This window comes from Alosa pseudoharengus, unplaced genomic scaffold, assembly GCF_046254945.1.
Source record: "Alosa pseudoharengus isolate Yale_2024_CS ecotype anadromous, Long Island Sound unplaced genomic scaffold, YU_APseudo_1.1 YU_APseudo_1.1_scf_14, whole genome shotgun sequence".
NCBI classification, from domain to species: Eukaryota; Metazoa; Chordata; class Actinopteri; order Clupeiformes; family Clupeidae; genus Alosa; species Alosa pseudoharengus.
Genome location: NW_027468609.1, coordinates 28,607,820 through 28,624,686, shown reverse-complemented (window position 1 = coordinate 28,624,686; position 16,867 = coordinate 28,607,820). Strand labels below are relative to the sequence as shown.

Here is a 16,867-nt window from a genome sequence, read left to right as displayed (position 1 = left end):
TTATGAAATGTGAAAGATCTTTAAAGATTATTTAAAGAAGCATTTATGGGCTATTTACACACTCTAGCCACCCCCCCCCCCCTTCCCACACAGCACAGCACTCAATCAGTGCACACCTACAGAAAGTAGTACATGGGTAATGAGTAACGTGATTGGATCAGGGGCGTAGCCAGATGAGGGGCCGAGGGTGGCACAGGAAACTGCTGGGGGGGGGGGGGTATTCGCGCAGTTACTTAATCGCAAATACAAATTTGCACAAATAATCGTGCACAGTTCATTTTGTGACTTTTATATTCATTTCATCCTCCTTGGCTATGCCACTGGATGGTGGGTGTGCGTTGTGTGTGAGGGACACAGAAATTCTGATTGGTTAGCTTTATAGTCGGGGGTGCTGTGCTTCTTGTGCACCAGGCATGCTCACCAATCAGGGGTGGCACAAATTAAAGAGACATTTGGAATATTGAACTGAATCAATTCATTGAGATTCAAAAATCATATCACAAATCTCAATCGCGAAATTTGTCATAACAGTCGCAATTACATTTTCCCCAAATTGTGCAGCCATACCCCAACCTTTGTGTTGGAAAGGGTGAGGTGGAGACCTGGCCATGGGAGGGACTGTGCATACCCACTGATGTCATCATCTTGCTCTGATCTTGATCTTGCTCTGATCTTGATCATTCGATGATCGAATGACCCCCCCCCCCCCCCCCCCCCACACACACACACACACACAAACTCTTCAAAACCCTCGGCATACAAATTCACTCTTAGAATCCTTTCCCAATGGTACCATCTACTGGAGAAAAGGAAACTTGCACAAATTAAAGTTAGCGCTGAACTTCCATGACCTCACTAAAACTGTCTGAGGAAGAAAGGATGAGACAACAGTGAGGAATACACTTGGAGTTTTCACCATAATTATCAGAATAAAAGGTCAATGGACTAAAGACTTAAATAAAACTACAATGAAATATTAATTACCCTATCTTATTAGTAACCATTAGGGGGCGATGAGATTACTTTCCCTCCCTATTGTATTGAAACGGGCACGCGCTGGAAGGATAATACAAGAGCAGGGGCAAGAACTAGGAGAGGGAGGGTGCAGCCGTGACCGAGTGACACCAACTATGTTATAAGCTAGCAAAGTTACTGCGAGGTGGACAACTATTAATCGTCGAATGAATCAGTGTGTCTGTTTTAAAGTTTTGAGACATGTTCAAGAATATACGACTGGTAAGACGCTCTGAAATGCAACGGATGGTTGGAAGAAACGTTGTCAAAACATAGAAGGTTTTGACCAGCTTCTGTTAACGGAGCGCACAGATTGTACTTGGCTAGGTAGTAACTTTTCTGGCTAAGTTACCTAGCGGATAGCTAGATAAATGGCAAGTAAAGTCAAGATAGCTAGCCAGCTAGCAAGCTGTTAGCTGTGGGACAAGTGGACTGCACCTCCAACTTACGTTAGGAGAGAAAACAAAGCAACACTATCAAATATGTTGCCGCGAGAAATGTTGCTTTAAAACTATAGTTTTAATAATGCAAACTTAGCAGCCGTACTGACATTCATCATGAAGACTTAAAACTTGCGTCCCGTGTACTTGCTAGAGCAATCAAAGTTATCACCTAGCACGCTATTTAGCTAGCTCACTTTAAGTAGCTGAGAGTGGGTTGCTGCTGAAGTCGAGAGTCTGTTCCGGAGTTGTTGAAAAGTTGTCAGAGTTTAGAGACACAGTACTACTAGTACTCCACATAAAAGACTAACTTAGTGAGACGTTTTGACCGAAGAAAAATGATGGCAACAGATGACGGCGGTGAGGAGACGGACCCTGCTTCTGTGATGACACAGATAGATGGCGGAGGAATATTGGACACAGCCCGTTTTGCGTTTTGTACAAAGCCGAGGATTCGGATGCCGGAGACGGGCCCGACCTTAACTATGGACACTAACCGCTCCTTAGGGTCACCAGAAGTGTCTCATCAGATGACGATAGACTGGTCAGGGGTGGAATCGAAAACGGGACCAGCTTCACACATTCTTAAAGATGGGAACAGGGTGACAGATTCCTCATCGGAGGGCAGTGGTGGTCGGATATTACCCAACACCGCAAGTCCGGATGGCAGCGCTGCCCTTCCCTCGGTGCCACCGCCCCGCACTTGTGGGATATTGGGAACAGTGGATGAAGGAGATGGGTTGGACGGCCAAGAATATGAAGAAGAGGAAGTTGTCTTCTCCCTCACCGCCCCTCCACTTAATCAGTGAGTTAATTAAGTTTTAATTATCCATGCTCATAAATCCTAAGTATAGTTTTTGTGGTGGGGATATATTTCACTCTAGTTGATAAAACAGATGATCACGAAACGATTGGAGGTGGCGTGCAGGTCTAAAGGACAGAAAGCCTGAAAGTAACTATCGATTTGTAGTTTCCACGGGGATTAGGGAGGGATTTTGGGTTTAGCCTATTACATCTGAAAACTCAATCTCAAGGCCAACACTTTAAATCCTCCATTTGTGTCTAGAGGTTATAATATTAATAATAATAATCAGAAAGAAGCCTATTTTTTCCCCTCTGATTACCATGGTCCCTGTTATGACAGGTGGTATCATGGGAAACTGGATCGGACCATGGCGGAGGAGAGATTGCAGCAGGCCCGGAACCCTGGCAGCTATCTCATCAGGGAGAGCGACCGGCGGCCTGGCTCCTTTGTGCTGTCCTTCCTCAGTATGACCAATGTGGTGAACCACTTCAGGTGCAGCTGCGCATGGACCTTATGCATGCACACATGCACACACACACACACACACACACACACACACACACACACACACACACTCACTCATACACATGAAGGCACGATTTATAATGCTTAACTGGTTTCAAGTATCTTAACACACAAGGAATATAGAATAGCAACATCTTGTTATATAGTGGCCTAGGTAGGGGAACATAGAACATGGAACATAGAACATGGAAAACATAGCCGAACATCATCTGCATCCCATGTATCGTCTGCGGTTTTGTATTAAGGACTCTACTCAGCTTTTGAAATCAATCCCAACATCAGGCCTGTAATTTCCTTGCCCTTTGCCTGTGCAGGATCATTGCCATGTGTGGAGACTACTACATAGGAGGCCGACGGTTCTCCTCCCTACCTGACTTGATTGGCTATTACAGCTACGTCTCCTGTTTGCTTAAAGGAGAGAACCTCTTATATCCAGTGGCGCCTCCTGAGGTAAATGTTTGACTTTTCTGTGATTGTTCTAAGTCTATCGGCATAATTACAGTATTTTCTGAGCAATGTTTAAGTATATGTATACTTACATAATGAGTAAGTTGACATTTATGTTGACACCTTCTGTATGAAAGTTCAGTAAAGCTCAAATAGAGCTTTGTGAAATAAGCAAAGGACTGTATGTTGTCAGTAGGCACAGAAGGTCCCTTGGTTTGTGGTGGGAATTCTATGTTAATATGTGGTATAAATTGTTTTGTAGCCAGTGGAGCATCGCAGAAGAGTGCGAGCAATATTGCCATACACCAAAGTGCCTGAAACTCCAGAAATCAGGTAAGATAGTATAGAACATGTTATTGCTGCTTTATGTATATGCCACTTTGGCTAAAGGGCACTCAGTGCTTGTTTCAGATGGTATTTTGTACTTAATCATAATAATAGTAATGAAACTGAAACTTGTGATCGTTATACACTGTTTTTCCTAGAGTCACATTTGCTTGTTCCATCTGTTTGGCTTGTGTAGTTTCCTGAAAGGGGACATGTTTATTGTTCACAATGAACTGGAAGACAGTTGGATGTGGGTGACAAATGTTCGCACAGATGAGCAGGGGCTGATTGTGGAGGCTCTGGTGGAAGAAGTGGTTTGTAATCTCAGTCTTGTCTGTTTACCAAATTAACCACACTGCCTAATGGCCCAGTATTATGACATTAGACCACAGCGCACTTCCTTTTACTGGTCAGGTCAGTGGGGATGTGACCTTTTAACATGGTACAATTTTCTTTTTTAAGGCAAAAGAAGAAGATCCACATGAAGGAAAAGTGTAGGTGTTCTTTTCTTGCTGTCTGTTATATAGCAGAGGCCAGCTAAAGTTAAGCATTGTGTTTGTGTGAAGCTTTTAGTGGTTGGTATGATGTGTTTACTGACATGCTTTTAATGTTTAATTGTTTGGGAGTTTTGTTGACTCTATTTTGACCTTGGCTGTAACTCTATAGATGGTATCATGGGAAGATCAACAAGCAAGAAGCCTACAATCTACTTATGAATGGTAAACCACTTGAACAAATTCAGTATACAAACCTACTGTAAAAATACAGTTACTTAATCACCTGATTTGTTTGACCCTGGATGAATGTTGTTGTTGTTGTTGTTGTTGTTGTTTAGTTGGGCAGGTGTGCAGTTTTCTAGTGCGGCCTTCAGACAGCACCCCAGGGGACTACTCTCTCTTTTTCCGAACCAATGAGAACATTCAGCGCTTCAAAATCTGCCCCACTCCCAGCAACCAGTTCATGATGGGTGGCAGATATTACAGCAGGTCAGAAGCACTGGTCATTTTTAGAGCTTTCTTAGTTAGGAGGTCTTATAACCTGAGCAAAGTTGACGAATACATTTCAGATTGTAAATAAGTAATCAAAAAAGGTAAAAGGATTGTTGTAAAAGGATTGTTGTTAGTCGTGGATTCTTTTAATGGGTAACTCAGTGTATTTTCAAATGATGGGAAGTTTATTCTTTTTATTTGCCAGGTGGTTTATCCTTTAGTGCGCTGTAATAAAACTGGAAAGATTATCTCTGAAGCATTATGACTGGTCCATTGTTGTGCATACTGCATAATTGACCTTTTTGGCAATTTCCAGTTGCATGGTTTGGCATTGTATTGCTGCTTAGCATGATTCTGCCAAGGTGTACAATTTATTCTGATGGGGTGACTCTGTCTCATGTCAACAGTATTGATGCTATCATTGACCACTACAAAAGAGAGCAGATTGTAGAGGGCTACTACCTGAGAGAACCTGTATCTATCCAGGTGAGTCACAGACCCTAAACTGATGATGTGCAGACAAGTCCTAAATTTCCATTTGATATTTTCCTGTCATATTCTGTCATATTTTGACACTCGTTCCAGGATTTGGAGTTGTTTTAGACTCTTTGCTGTTATGATACCTGTTTGATTTTGACATTGTACCCCAGCACCACCAGCATTTACTGTCGGACATCATGGATGGCAAAGAGATCTACAACACCATCCGTCGCAAGACAAAAGATGCTTTCTATAAGAACATTGTGAAAAAAGGGTATCTTCTCTTCAACAAAGGTATTTGGACTTTTAAATCCACGTTTAGATCATAATGAACGTCTTTGCAAAGGCCTGTGGTCAGGCAGAGGTGAACGTTCTAAGCCCTCAACCCTCTGTTCCACCAGGCAAAGGTAAGCAGCGGTGGAAGAACCTTTACTTCATCCTAGAGGGGAACGACTCCCAGCTCATCTACTTTGAGAGTGAGAAGAGAGCCACTAAGCCAAAAGGGCTGATTGACCTCAGCGTGTGCTCCGTGTATAATGTCCACGACAGTATGTTTGGCAGGTGAGGTCCACATCTTTATTCACCACAGAAAGGGATGGTTGTGTATTTGATTTGGCTTTTATTTCAGAGATAGAAACTTTTGCCTTGACATAGTATCATTGTCTAAAAAATAAAATTGCTCTAACATTCTTATGGTATGTGTGGTATATAGGGCTGTCACTTTACGTTCGAAAATCGATTGCACAATCGATTGGACCAACCAACACAAGTTTCGAAAACTAAAATAGGGAATCGATTTTAACCAAGTATGTACACTATTAATTTTAAACGAATTAAACAAATGAAAAAGATAGATGTAACAAAACTCAGGAACAAGCAGAAAAATAACAAAGAATTCCGAAGTGCAGTAAGCATTGCGAAAGCTAAAAAGAAAATTCCCACCAATTTTACGCACCGGAAACAGCTTTTTCAATCGGCTGCTGTGCTGCTGGTGTTTTGCCAAAAAATTGAGGACAACGCGATCAACCTGTGCGACATGAGAGATACGAGTGATAGGCCCTAATAACTTGAGGAGTTAGATATGGAACCACTTCGGGCTTTGGGTATATCAAACTATGGAGAAGGACAAAGCGGTATGCAAACTGAGCAGTCGTGAGTTCTACGTAGGTGAAATTTGTTTGACATTTCTAATTGTAAACGCAGCCACGTTGAAGCCTGCAGTAATGTTTTTCACTGATGTTATGGCAGTCCACTCTGCTTATTGTTTTTCGAGAATGTTGCACTCCTGTTTGTCATTGTGCACGAAACTTAACGCCATTGTGCGTCTTCAAGCGCCCCCTTTACGTTCGTCCTAATGCCTGTTAGTTGTTCGTGGATTGTCCTATATTTGGTGTTGAAAATTGAAACGTCTTTAGACATGAAAAATCGATTTTACAATCGATTCAATGAACAATTATGTCTCAAGAATCTAACAGTTTTTTCACAAAAGTGACAGCCCTAGTGGTATATGCTATATTGTGTATATAAAATGTTGTGTTTGTACTTAAAAGTTACAAGTTGTAGTTTTTCCCCCAAGGCCAAACTGTTTCCAGTTGGTTGACCAGCACTTCGAAGAGCAGTACATCTTTTACTTTGCAGGAGAAACTCCTGAACAAGCACAGGTGAGCTCTGATTTTAGATGTATCTGGTGTAATGTATCATGCAAATAATCCAGCAATTCCCTTGAGGATTTACATGTGGCGGCAAATTTTTTTTTACTGTAACAGGACTGGATGAAGTGCTTGCAAACCTTCTGCAACAACCTCAAAAAACCTACGCAGCCCTCCTCTAATAAGCGCCTCCGCCAGGTAATCTGACCTCCTCGTCACCACTCAGATTGGCTGTGAGATTTGCGTCCTGATTTGACGGGATTTGACCATTTGCTGTTGGTACTCTCTCTCACATGTTGCTCTTTTACTTCTGCTGCTGTTGCAGGTCAGCAGCTTGCTCTTGAACGTGGAGGAGGCCCATAAATTACCCAGCAAGCATTTCAACAACGCCTACTGTAACATTTACCTGAACAGTGTCCAGGTGGCCAAGACCCACCCTCGAGAGGGTCTGAATCCTGTGTGGACTGAGGAGTTCCTCTTTGAGTATGCTCTTTAATCTTCACCATCCACATTCCTGTCTCCCACTAAGCTTCTGCCTATCATACATCAGTTAGAAGATGATTTAATCCAAAATGACACATATCATGGCATTGATACACACTACAGTAATCCACACAGTGATACAACAATTTATGATCACAGTTAAGCAAAATAAATAGTCTTTGGTTTGTTAGATGCCACTGTAGTGTAAAAGTGGAAAATTACACAAATGTTGCCTGAATCGTGTGTTTTTATTTTGTATATGGAATATAATTGAGTGCAGTGATTGCTAGCACCTCAGACCACGCTAATAGTGAGCCAAACAGATCAACCATGGGCATGAATGTAAAATGCATTTTTAAATTTAATAAAAAAAAAATTAAACTCCTTTGCTTGCATGCTTGCATAACTCATGACTCTTTCATTCCACCCTTCCTCAGTGACCTCTCGAGTGATATCAACAGATTTGAGATCAGTTTGAGCAACAAGACCAAGAAGAGCAAAGAGAGTGATATCTGTGAGTATCTCAATCGTGTCTCCTGTTTTATGGTCCGTGGTTGTTTTCAAAGAGTCGCATAAACAATAGTTCTTCATTTCATGCCTGGGATTTATATGCCATTTAATTTGATCTGGCAGTGGAGGATAGCAAATTGTATGTTGTAAACTAACAACTGAAGGACTTGGATGGCTTGTGTGGTTCTAAGGAACATTGTTGTTGTACCATTGTAGTCTTGACTTCCCCCTCGTTGGATCCTGCGCCCCTGTATTTAGCCATGTCTATGTAATTGCTCTGCCTGTGTCAGGACTGTTTTCAGTTAGATCATGTATTCTCCCCTCCTCACCCCCCCTACAGTGTTCATGGTCTGCCAGCTGTGCCATCTGCAGCGGGGCAAGATGATTGATGAGTGGTTCCAACTGAGCTCACACGTGGCTCTGAAGCCCGGCACAGAGACCAGCTCACTCAGGGTCCGGGCCCGCTACTCCATGGAGAAGATCATGCCTGAGGAAGAGTACAATGATTTCAAAGAGGTAATAGACTCCAGTCAGTCCTCATGATTTGTGCTCAGTTTCACACCTTTGACCTGGTTTCATCCTGATGGAGGCCGATATATTGGCAGTGATGTAGACACACAGAGATGCAGTATGTAATACATTACTACATTGTTAGCCCATTGCTCACATAAAAAAAATTTCAACAGTGGCCATCAAGACTTACAAAATGTATAAGATTCATTCATATATACAACAACAACACGTTACATTTTTATAGCGCTTTTCTAGACACTTAAAGTGCTTCACAGTGATGTGTAGCACCCACCTGGGTGATGCACGCCAGCCATTATGCGCCAGAACGCTCACTACACACCAACTGTATACTGCATATTGTGTATAGGTTATGGTTTGATGAGTAATCTGTAATGTAGGGTTGATGCATTTATGCTCCCTATGCTCATGGTTGGCTGACTGAATGACATTATGGGCTCTAATTTGAAAGAGGTGCATTGCAATGCATAACCCTGCCCCGCACAAACTAATGCTGATTTAATTATTGGGCAGAAACATCTTGCTAATTTTTAAAGAGCAACACAAGATGCTCCCTTTCAGGCTCTAAGAACTTAGTATCAGGAACACAATGTTTTACAGTATTAACATGCATTCAAATGTTCCTACAGCTGATTCTGTTGAAGGAGTTCCATGTGATCAATGCACTGGCCCACGTGTGTGGACAGGACCGGACTCTCCTGGCCAGCATCCTGCTGCGCATCTTCAGGCACGAGAAGATGGAGGCTCCTCTACTCAGGGCACTTAATGACCGGGAGATCAGCATGGAGGGTAGGCGTCTCTTTCACCTTCCATTAGGCACTTGAAATTGATAAAACTCAAAGTGTTAAATTGCTTGGATTTCCTGCGAGAGCTACTTAGACAACATAAACATCTCTGTTTTGTAGACTGTTCAGTTTGATTTAATAGGATTTTTAGAGGTTTACCAAGTGACCATGTTAACAAATTTTCCTTGAACGTTTTGGAGAGCTACTCAGAAACAGCTACCTGTTAGAGACCCCTGTGTTTGATAGGAGTAAGTGCTATTGAGGAGTAAGTGCTCTACTGAATATTACTCTTTTCTTGCTATCTTTCAGATGAGGCTTCCACACTCTTTCGTGCCACAACACTGGCTAGCACATTAATGGAGCAATATATGAAGGCCACGGCCACTGCTTTTGTGCACCATGCACTCAAAAACACCATACTAAAGATTATGGAGTGTAAACAGTCCTGTGAGGTGGGTCATTCTTTATGACGTGTCGTCGAGTTTTCAGTTCAGCATTTTGTTGGGTAAATAGTAGTGGTCCAACATATTGATTAAAATGTCATAGTAGATTGGTGGTAGATTCAGTTCTTTTTGAAATTGAACTCTGATTGTATGTGTGTCATGCATGATAAGCTATTCCCACTCTTGCTCGTTGAACCATGCCTACCCTTAAGGCAGCTCCTAATGTATGGCTTCATCTATCCCCAATTCAGTTAAATCCCTCAAAGATGGAGAAGAATGAGGATGTGAATGTGAATTTGAATCATCTCTTGAATCTTGTGTCTGAACTGGTGGAGAAAATTTTTATGGCTGCTGAGATTCTTCCTCCGTAAGTAGACCAGGTTTCATAATCCTATTGGTGGTAATACTGAGGCCTGTGTAGTTGAACATTTTCTTCAATGTCAACTTTTATCCCACAGGACCCTGAGGTTCATTTATGGGTGTTTACAAACATTTGTTCAACAGAAATGGCCACTGAATGTCACAATGAGAACAAGGGTTGTGAGGTAAGTGTCTGTTTGATCTGGATTGACAGGAGTCAATTATCTTTGTTGCCAAACACAGTCCGCTAGTGTTGTGTTTTGATTATTACTAACTAGTGCAGTGCCCGTTCAAACATGTTATTCCTGTAGAACATCAGTAGCCCAATTACGTGCTTTAAAAATAGGATGATGGCGAAAATATCGTTCCAGCTAAGTATTCAATAATGATTAGCCTACTGAATATTATATTATAATACATAAGTCTATAATAAATGTGCAGTGAGCAGAATTTAGGCATGGCTGCATGTAACATTTTTTACAGATCAAAATGACATAAACATAACAGCTGTTTTCAGTTAAGGGCAGCTATATGTTTATTGTTAATCCTATTGACAAACCATTTTGTAGAATGATTGTCGTATGAAATATGCAACGATGTGACTCAGAAACAATCTCTGGTAATATGCAACGATGTGACTCAGAAACAATCTGACATCACACTCTGTCTGCCACTTATTGTCTGTAGCTGATCAAAATGACATAAGCCTAAAGCTTTGATGTAAGGCTATATGTTTAGCCTATTGAATAACTTAATGATATGGAAGACAAACCATTTTGTAGAAAGATTCATCATCATATGAGATTTGCAACTATGTGAAAAAAAGTATTTGGTAGCATAAGTACCATGTCGCTCTGTCTGCCACTCATTGTCTGTAGCTGTGTGGCATTCTGAAACGTCCTTAAATTCGGGACCATTAGCCTATGGCTCGTTTCAATTGCGCTGTGTGAGGAGATGATCTTTGGCATTTCTTATCCAAACAACGTACACAACAAACAACACCTGCCAAGTTTAAAATCAATTGGATGAACGGTTCGACAGATATGCGAATAACTCCCAAACACACAGACGAGGGAGTGGCAACGGTAGAGCGGCGAAAGCCAACGCGTACTTCTTTTACCGATATATTTAACGAAATATTTTGCATTTCTTATCCAATCAATGTCAAACTTAGCACTGCACTTACTCGTTCCCCTTAGCAAGACACCTGCCAAGTTGGAAATCAATCGGTCGAACAGTTCGACAGTTATGCGAACTGACACATACGCAGACAAACGCTCCTGTAATTTATAGATAGATAATAATACTATGAGTGCTTAGTATTATTAGCACTCATCGTCCCATATTTTCTGTCTGCTTGGTTGTTCACAGCGAGTTGTTCCTAATGAAAGCAAATGTTTCTTTTTCAGTGGATTTGTCTTCCTCAGGCTGATCTGCCCTGCTATTGTCAACCCAAGAATATTTAACATAATCACTGGTAAGACTGCAATTTCACAATTTGAGTGAGTGAGAGCGAGCAAGAGAAAGTGATGAGGCTCTGAGAGAACTCCTCAGATAATGATTGTCAAGTCCTAAACTAAACTTTTTAACTGGGGATCTCTGTCTATAGAGAGAATGAGTTCATTTATTCGCCTTAATCTCCCCTGGAAAGTCCTGTGGTCTAGATAGAAGAATGAGTTCAGTCTCCTTACAGGTGTTCTGTCCATTTCAATGTACAGTATGTTTCTTTATATCTCTGGGGCATTATGACTACGACCTTAACTTTATAACGTTAACTTGCAAGCTGCTGACAACACTATTAAGAACTTTATTGAAACCTTTGCCCTCATGTTGTTTGAAGATCCTCCCTCACCTACTGCCTCACGGACCCTCACGTTGGTCGCCAAAGCTGTGCAGAACCTGGCCAATCTGGTCGAGTTTGGAACCAAGGTATGATGAAAACACACATCCCTCTGCCTTTCTCTGTGGAATATAGATTGAGATTAAGCTTGTTGTGTTATGGATTGTTGATACAGGAGCCATATATGGAGGGCGTGAACCCTTTCATCAAGAGCAACAAGGACAGAATGATTAGGTTTCTGGATGAGCTTGGGGTAGGCCGTTCATATTGACTCAAACTGGAAAATAAGTCTTGTGCTCCCTCACTCACTCACTCACTTGCATACGCACACACACACACACACACACACACACACACACATACACACATACACACACACATACACACACTCAATCACTCACATACGGACACACTCACTCACTCACTTGCATACACACACACACTCTTTCTCACTCACTCGTGTATGCACTCACTCACATAGGCACACACTTTCTCATACGCATAGGCCCACACACACAGGTGTTCACGCTATCACACAGAAACACACACGTTCAAAAACACAGATGAACTCTCTCTCTCTCATACACAAGTAATTCTTGACCCCTTCACCCTAAACCTGGTGATGTATTTGTTTTGTCATGAGCAGAATGTGCCTGAGCTACCTGACACTACAGAGCACTTTATAACGGACCTGCCACGGGACCTGGCTGCACTTCACCAGCTGTGTGTCAGCCACTCCGATGAGCTGCGCACGCTTAGCAACGAACGTGGAGTCCAGCAGGTACCACCACCTCTTTATTCATTCTTAGGTGCTCTTAAGTGTTCTTATGTAGTTCTTATTACTTCAAAGGTTTAAGAATTGAGTGTCAAATGTCTAAGATGTAGGATATGCAAGAGTGGATTTATACACAACAAATGAAGTTGGAGTCTCCTGGTAGAGCTTCAAACAGAATATAAAAGTGATACTGTAGATTAAATCAGCCCTTTTCACCATTGATGAATTGTTGATGTCTTTGCAAACAGTTTCAGGAAATATAGATGTTATCTGATGCATGAGCAGCCTTGCTCTGACACTCACAAACGCCTCTTCACTTTCATTCTTACAGCACATCTTGAAAAAGCTTCTGGCAATCACTGAGCTTCTTCAGCAAAGGCAGGTTCACTATGCACCTTCCAACAGCAACAGATAGGAGGCGCCATTGTCTCTTACACATCACTGTCACAAAACCAAACTGACCCTTTATCCAAAAGAACGGTCTTACAGAGACAATATGCAAAAATGACAGCAGTCCCTCTGTGACTGTTGAAAGCCATGGGTACACACATCTCAAAGATATCTATTTGCCATTGTGTATCCTGGTCCATGACATTTGAAATGTCGTCAAAGACATGCTGTGGGCCTTAATGCTTTATGTATGGTGTCTGACTGATTCCTGATTAGGACAATGCATGCACAAGTGCCTAGACCAACTCTTAATTAACTATATGTTATTTTGTGTTTTATATCTATTTTATATAGGAAGGGTATATTGCGAAAAGAAGCTATTTTGTATCAAAACAATTTTCATGTTGTAATCAAGATATCAAACTAGATGAAGTGTAAAAGACCTAAGATTTTTTTTTTTGAAGATTTTTAAAATTATTATTTCAATTATACTTTTGTCTTCTATGAATTTGAATTCTCTCATACGACGGCGTATAATGACATGAAGCCCAAGCACAAAGATACAGAGCTGAAATGCACATTATCACATCTGACAAGAAACGTCTTCTATCAGGAATGCATGCACTCATTCTGCTTTTTGTAAAATATTATATATGATCTTTTTGTAATGTATTTGGAAATAAATCTGAGTGCAATCTTTTTTCAAAACTTAGATTCGTTTAATTTTTTATTTATTCACATCAAATTGTATTGATTCACATCATGTCAACTGATGTGATGTGTCCGCCTTACAAGCAGAACATATAAAATGAGACCTCATTAGATGTTCTATCCACGAAAACACTGTGCTCTCCCTCTTGTTCAATCGGTGCGTTTTTCTAAAGTTGCATTAATCCAGCATAATAAAGACAGTCGCACTCTGAAACGCTCTTATTGTCTTTTAATATCAATATATTCTTTTAATATATATCTAGGGAAGCCATAAGCTGATGAAGGCTTAATGGCCGAAATGTTTCTAACCCCTGTCGCTACTGCAAATACAGTAGATACATATTTGACTCATTTTCTGATCTGTAAAGGGGTGGGAAAGTATGGCCATCATTTTGGCCACTTAAAGGGTCAACTTCCATAGGTGCTTTCCAGTTGCACTCCTAGCAGATAACTATGCATATTTTCTTGCACTTGATCCCAAGGTACTTTCACTACCATTGGAATAGACCTGCTATCCTGTTCAGGAAACACCTGATAATTTTGTTGACAAACCTTTAGCCTTACTTTGTAATATTCAAAATGAGGGCATAGTAACTGCACTTGCGGCGGATTTTGTGCAGGATAATGCTAGGATAATGTTACTGCATCTTCTCCTGTTTGTGTTGAGAACTGCTAAGGTGGTATATGCCTCACATAGTGTTGCATAGCTGACTAGCTCAAGGTCAAAAATATCTCCAATGGTTCACAATTGAAACACACTAGAAAATAAGTGTGGGTGTCCAACACACGGTAAGTGTAGATTTGAGAAGGCAAGATGGCAAAGATTTGTGTGCCTCTTTGGTCCCTCGGAGCCATCAATTCTTCTCTGATCCTTCTTAGCTCTTGAATGTTTAGACCTCTAGACTGAAGCAGCTTTTAACTCTTAGCTATTGTTTGTGGATTCTTCTGGTGGGTAGTATGTTAGGGTGTTTGTGTGATTTGTCTGCTAAGGTGTTTATGTGATGATTTGTCTGCTAAGAGGGTGTTTGTGTGATGATTTGTCTGCTAAAGATTTGATCCAGTATGCTGAGTTTGGGGCTCTCAAGCTGATATGTCAGAGGTTAATTTGGAGGTTTTTGATGTTGCCTGAGTCTTCAAGGCAGTCAGTAACAGGGTTGCTTCCTTATTAGGCTTACACGCTATTATTGATGAGTCAAGGTATCCTGACTATCAGAAAGCTGTTTTTTAAGATTCAAGGCAGACTTGCTTGGTTGAGTTCACTGATCCATACTGCCTTACCAGGGAAACAGGTTAATTCAAGAACAGCTATTGCCACAGGCACCTCTCAGTATCCATAGTTTGTTTGCCCAAGGCTCTGTCTGAGGCCTGGTTTGTGCCTAGCAGATTCCACATAATGAGCAGTGCAGTGCTTACACAGGAACTGTTTGATGGGCCACTCCTTTATAGTGATGCTTACGCCAAATTTGAAACACAGCATGCAGAATTGTTTTCTTTATTCTGGTTTACAACTATAGTTGTGTAAAATTTGCACAATTGATTTATTAAGTGAACAGTATTTTATGTCTTTTAGTCTATTAATAGACTAATAATAGGGTTCAGTGCAATGTCAGAGTTTTTTTTTAATGTGTATATATATATATGTTCCAGATCAGGTACTTCTTAAATCGGGGCTTTGAGGCAGTGAGGGTGATGTTATGAAATAATGTAGGTATGTTCTAGTTGTACAGCAGATGGAGAGCAACTACAGCTTCTAACTTCAACAACGGCCGTCACCAGTGTGGTTTTGAGGTCATGTGACATGGTGATGTTCCACAGCGGCGGCAAAAGTCTGGCAATTTCTAACAAGCATGCATTATATTAAGTCAGCCGACGAAGTCGCTACATGGCGCCGCTTTAAGTCAAATGCACCTATTGATATATGTCTGCTGGTAAGGTGAGTCACCCAAGTGACAGAAATCACACCATTTTCAGAGCATCCTGAGGTCAAAGTGTCTGTTGTCAGAGCAGCTGCTTGGTTGTTTAAGCACAGACCTAGCATGAGTCAAAAATCCTAGTTTTTTTGCAAATCTACATGCAAATGCACTGTTTCTTAAAGCATGTTGTGAGATGCTTTGTTGCTGAGATGAGTGATCTCATACTTTCAATAAAAACACAGATAGCAGTTTAACAATGGTAACAATGAGGGGCACAGACATATTTAGGGCCTTCTGAAATGTCGAGGGGGCACTAGACCCTTCCCTTTAACTCATTGCCTTACCCCAATCAACAAAAAATTCATGATTCCATCTTCATTTCTCTATAGGTCATCATTACGGTACAACTTGGCAGTCAGTTCTGTCACTTTCCAATTAGGAATTATTTTCTTCCCATCAATATATGAAATTATAAAAACATGGATACTCAGTTTGGGGTCTTGACGTGCGTCTAAAGTCACCATATCGGAGCGGTCAAGATCTGTATAGAGAGACTTCTGGAAAACCAACTGTACATTTCTTAATTCTGATTTTTTTTGTTTTGTTCAAAATAATACAATTTTGATAATAAACTAGATGTACCGCAGAGCGGTACAAAATATGACCGCCGCCCAGTCCAGCACATTTTTTCCACAAAAATAAATCACGCTGAAAGGCCTATATGATTCTAACTGTCTCACTAAATTGCATTATCCACACTCAATTCTCACTGATATCTGCTAGACAACAAGTACCAAAACATGATTAGTTCATAGATTTCACATGTAAAATTCATTTTATACAACCCCACCTCCATCTTGCCTGTTCATAATTCTGAGAAATTCTTGAATTGTGTGCATGTGTGCATGTACATGTTTATGTTATGTGTGTGGGTGTGTGTGTGTGTGTGTGTGTGTGCGTGCTTGTGTGTGTGCCTGCGTATGTGCCTGTGCATGCAAGCGTACATATGTCTACTGTGTGAGTATGTGCCATACGTATGATTACTGTGAATGTATGTGTGTGTGTATATCTGTTTGTGCACATGTGTGCACATGAAATGGGTTAACATGACCCCTGGAGGCAAACATACGGAAAAAAATGGTCATCTGAGAACTGTGTCTGCCCTATCCTCCTTTCGGGGTGTCCAGTCCAGCGGGGGGGCTACAGATCAAAACGAAAAACGACGGTTCCATGCTATCCATGTGGGGTTACATGCCCACCAAGTTTTGTGTACCCCAGTCTTTCAGTGTCCCGGGAATCCTTGTTGGTGTACGTCACTAAATGTACACATGCATTATTTTATTGTAAGGCCCCCCATGAACGAAAGTACACAAAACTTGGCATGCATTCGGAGGGTGTCATAATGATCCTACACTTTTAATTTCGTGCAGTTTTGACCTTGTCAGCCAGA

The 16,867-nt window shown here is 41.2% G+C and overlaps 1 protein-coding gene across 1 annotated transcript; it reads left to right on the top strand.

Annotated features, from left to right (window-relative positions):
* The first annotated feature begins 1,088 nt into the window (after positions 1-1,088).
* On the top strand, positions 1,089-13,505 carry rasa1b (RAS p21 protein activator (GTPase activating protein) 1b). Its single transcript, XM_076284536.1, has 25 exons — positions 1,089-2,259; positions 2,599-2,751; positions 3,099-3,234; positions 3,494-3,564; positions 3,755-3,872; positions 4,021-4,052; positions 4,225-4,277; positions 4,394-4,544; positions 4,955-5,033; positions 5,198-5,321; positions 5,429-5,588; positions 6,604-6,688; positions 6,794-6,874; positions 7,002-7,159; positions 7,597-7,673; positions 8,010-8,185; positions 8,830-8,989; positions 9,295-9,437; positions 9,680-9,795; positions 9,887-9,973; positions 11,198-11,265; positions 11,629-11,717; positions 11,804-11,881; positions 12,275-12,409; positions 12,735-13,505. Exons 1-25 carry the CDS (start codon positions 1,793-1,795, stop codon positions 12,816-12,818), a joined length of 3,081 nt encoding a protein of 1,026 aa, XP_076140651.1. The 5' UTR covers positions 1,089-1,792; the 3' UTR covers positions 12,819-13,505.
* The last annotated feature ends 3,362 nt before the right edge of the window (positions 13,506-16,867 follow it).

Bases quoted from the DNA above. Each gene is read 5' to 3' on its own strand.
- rasa1b (XM_076284536.1), top strand. From the start codon at position 1,793: ATGATGGCAACAGATGACGGCGGTGAGGAGACGGACCCTGCTTCTGTG. The intron at 4,053-4,224 runs GTAGGTGTTCTT...GTAACTCTATAG, and splicing joins GATCCACATGAAGGAAAAGT to ATGGTATCATGGGAAGATCA. The intron at 8,186-8,829 runs GTAATAGACTCC...ATGTTCCTACAG, and splicing joins AGTACAATGATTTCAAAGAG to CTGATTCTGTTGAAGGAGTT.